Genomic DNA, 3,993 nt, shown 5'->3' with positions numbered 1-3,993 from the left:
TGCTCATTTGTAGGGAGGGTGACCCCATCAAGCAAGGTATGCAGTGATCAAGCCCTTATCACATCCCCTTGGCTTGAAGTGAGAGCTATTTGAAGTCCTCTCTGATTTTTCTGATCCATTTGTATCAGTTAGCTATTGCTGAGTAACAAATCACCCTGAAAGTTGGTGGCTAGAAACAAACACCATCTATTTGGCTTTCTATTTAGTTCATTGAAAGTTTAGGCTGGGCTCTGCTGGTCAGTTCCTTGGGTCTCTATTGGGCTTGTTCATGTGTCTGTGGTCAGCTGTGGGTCAGCTTTGCTCATCTTGGCTGGGCTGGGGGGTCATGTGGAATGATCCGTCTCTCTTTTACTTTGTCTCTCATTCTTCATTAGGCTAGTCTAGTGCTTGTTCCTATGGAAGAAGCAAGGGCCCCAAAGAATGAGCAGGAGCAAATAACTCTCTAGAAGTCTAAGTATGGAACTGGCACCACATCATTTCTGCTGCATTCTATTGGCCAGTGAAAGTCATAGGCCGGCTAGATTCAAGGGGTGGGGAAACAAGCTCCACCTCTTAAAAGAGGAGTGGCAAAAAGTCACATTGCACCACACCGTCTGCATCCTATGTTGTAGGTACAGGGAAGAGTAAAGGAGGGCAGCCTTTTCTATGGTCATTATGTTGTGGAGCTATTTACCACTCTCCCCTTATACATGTTGGGCCAGAATTAATTCTCATGGCCATGCAACTGCAAGGCAGGTGAGGAGGAAGGGGAGAACATGCACGGTACATCTCTGCAGTCTCCTGCTCTCATTTCTTCATCGGCTTTGACTTGGGTTTTCATTTCCACTGATCAGATGTGGATGAATGTGCCGATCCCGGAATCTGCCCAGAGCACGCGACTTGCCACAACAGTCCTGGAAGCTACTCTTGTGTCTGCAACCTAGGATTTGAGTCGAGCAGTGGAAACACGAACATCCAGGGCCCAGGAGAGACCTGTGAAGGTAGGTGGGAGAGATCTGTTGGGGAACAAGATCCAAGTCTGTTGGCAAAGACAGCAGTGGAAGGGGAGGGGTCAGGAGGAGTCTGGGCTGAGCACCCTCACCTGCTAAGCGGAAGCCAATAATCACTTACTCATTCATTCATGCACCCACTCAACAAATACTTCCTGAGAACCTACTATATGCCAGGGACTATTCTAGGGCTGGTGGATACAGCAGTGATTAACAGAGGCAAAATTATTTGTTCTCCTGGAACTCATTCCAGTGTCGAGGGAGAGAGAAACATAAATGCATGAACATATTGTGTGTCAGGAATAGTTGAAGGAGATAAAGATAAATAAGGCAGGGAAGGTGGATAGGGAGAGCTGGGGATGGGGGTCTCCATGTAATAGAGTAGTAAAGAAAGACCATGCTGAGCAGCTGATATTGAGAAAAGATGTGAAGGACGTGAGGGAGAGAGATAGTGGGTATCTGGGGAAGGGTGTTCCAGGTGGAGGAAACAGCAGGTACAGAGGCCTGGAGGCAGGATCCCAGCCAAGGGATGTTAAGCTTTTCCACTCATGTGCTCATTGTCTTCTCAACAACCTGATGGTATCAGTGTATTTTGTACCCATTTTACAGATGAGGAAACTGAGCCTCCATTGTGATGGAACAGCTCTCCTACAGTCCAATAGATAGGAAGTAGGGGAGTCAGGATCCGAACTGTGCCCAGTGTGACTTCACACCCTGTGTTCTAACTATCAGGCTATTCTGCCTCCAAATGAGGCTGCGACATCGGACAACCCAGGGTGGGGCCTCGCCTAGGGCCAGCGTTGACTTAATCCCCAAATTCCCAGACTCTGACTCAAGACAGCCTGGGAAGTTGTCCTCCAACAAGTCCAGAAGCAGATAGAGGCTGATTTTAAATCCTGGGTGTGGCTTTCCCAGGCTGCCTGACTCTGCACTATCGTGAAGCCTCCGTTTCCTTATCTGAAAAACAGAAATAATGTTCGTGTGCACTCACAGGGGCTGCTGTGAGGCATTCCTTAAACAGGTGCATGCAGGACCTTCCTTAGCACCTGTCACAAAGAAGCTCAACATGTCACCAGTTAGTTTTTTATTTTAGTTAACAGATACTTCCCTCATACTTGCTGTTCTCCAGGCTCTTTTCTGAGTCCTTCACAGATACCACCTTATTTAATGCTCCAAAACCCCTATGGGGTGAGTACTATCATTATCCCCATCTGACAGATGATGGTGCCGAGACACACAGAGGTGAATTATCTTGCCCAGGCATTAGTCAGCTTGGGGCCACCAGAACAAAACACCGCAGACAGAGCGGTTTCAACAACTGAGATTTATCTTCTCTCTCTTCTGGAGGCTGGAAGTCTGAGATCATGGTCAGAGAGGGCTCTCTTCCTGGCTTCTGGACGACTGCCTGCATTCTGCATCCTCATGGAAAGCGAGCTCTGGTGTCCCTTCCTCTTCTTTTCAGGGCACTAATCCCATCTTAAGATCTCCTCTTAACCTCATCATCTTGCAAAGGTCCCATGTCCACACACCACTGAGTGTTAGGGCTTTAACATATGAATTTGGGGGCGGGGGACATCATTCAGTCCACAGCACCCAGTAACACACAGCCTATAGGGACAGAGCCAGACTTTGAGCCCAGACTCTCCATGCTCTCCACCCCTCCACTCAGACACGTCTCAATTATTTTTTGATAAAGTAGTGATTCCTTGGAAAGCAATTGAGATTTATCAAAGAAAGAGTGAGGCAAGTGAGTTCAAACGCTGAGGGAGCAGAGAATACACCTTCAAGAACCTACAGGTCATCAGATAATCTGGATCAGGAATTGCTGAGGGATTAGAAAAGAAAGATGAGCTAAGTGAGCTTAGGTGGGACCAGACTCTTGGGGTCTCATGTGTTCCAATGAGGAGTTTGGATTTTATCCCGAGCTGCAGAGAGCCTCATCTGGAGATTTGTGTGAGTCATAGAGCTGCCTCTTTGCACTTCCTTTCAGTAGAGTTTAAGGGGGGGTGCAAGCAGAGCCCGGAAGACTCACTGGCTCCGGTCCGGGTGGGGCTGTGCACTGCCACGGCCTCGGCGTCCTTCATCCTTTTGACTTAGACGGGTTTTCTGCCTAGATGTGGACGAATGTGCCAGGAACTCAACTCTTTGTGGCCTCAGCTCCGTCTGTATCAACACCCTGGGAAAATACAATTGCTCCTGCCTGCCTGGGTTCTTTTCACCTGCTGTTTGGACCCCTGAGAAACCGGAGGATTTCAGATGTGCAGGTAATGCTCCCAGGCATGCTGAGCCCTTTCAAAGGATGTCAAACCATCCTGAAATGTAATGGCTTACAAACAACGCTTCGTGCTTGCTCTTGACTCTGTGGGTTGACCGAATGGTTTATCTGGGGCACTAGGATGGCTGCCAGGTCCAAAATGGCCTTGCTTACATGGCTGGTAGCTGGTGCTGGTCTCTGGCTGTGAGCTCAGCTGGGTCTCTCAGTTTCCCTCATGGGCCCATCCTCATGGCTTCTTGGGCTTCCTCAGAGCATGGCAGCTGGTTTCCAGGAAGGGAAGTTGCAAGGGGAAGAAAGCAGAAACTGCGGGTTCTTATAAGACCTAGGCTTGGAAGTCCCAGAACGTTACTTCTGCCACAGTCTCCTGGCCAAAGTCATGGGGCCAGCTTAGAAGCCAAGGAAGGGGAAATTAACACCCTATCTCGCTGGCCGAGCAACACATGCACACAGGAAATGGAGGAATTGATGGCGGCCATCTTTGGAGGATCTACTCTACTGCAGAACATATCTTATGTTCTTTGACACCCCCCCCAGGGAAACGCATGGTTCTTTTCATTAAAAATATTCTATTTCTTTTCACTCATTGATCTTCACCATCTGCTGATGCTGTTAGAGGCAGAACAATAGAGAGGCAAATATGAAAGGGACCTTAGAGATAAACCAATACAGCACTCCAGGCCCCTAGGCATCTTTTCAGGACCCCATTTCAGTCCAATTATCAATGCTTTT

General features: G+C 48.4%; 1 protein-coding gene across 1 annotated transcript in view; it reads left to right on the top strand.

The window, feature by feature from the left end:
- The window catches only part of ADGRE1 (adhesion G protein-coupled receptor E1), a 53,682-nt gene that overhangs the window by 15,362 nt on the left and 34,327 nt on the right, over positions 1–3,993 (top strand). Inside the window, exons 4-5 of the mRNA XM_040629467.1 lie at positions 834–980; positions 3,104–3,115. Coding sequence (XP_040485401.1) covers positions 834–980; positions 3,104–3,115 — 159 coding nt within the window. The remainder of the gene's footprint in view (positions 1–833; positions 981–3,103; positions 3,116–3,993) is intronic.

This window comes from Ursus maritimus, unplaced genomic scaffold (genome assembly GCF_017311325.1).
Source record: "Ursus maritimus isolate PB19 unplaced genomic scaffold, ASM1731132v1 scaffold_14, whole genome shotgun sequence".
In the NCBI taxonomy this organism is placed as follows: domain Eukaryota; kingdom Metazoa; phylum Chordata; class Mammalia; order Carnivora; family Ursidae; genus Ursus; species Ursus maritimus.
Note: the sequence above shows the minus strand (reverse complement) of the source record. Positions and strands in the feature narration are given on the sequence as shown.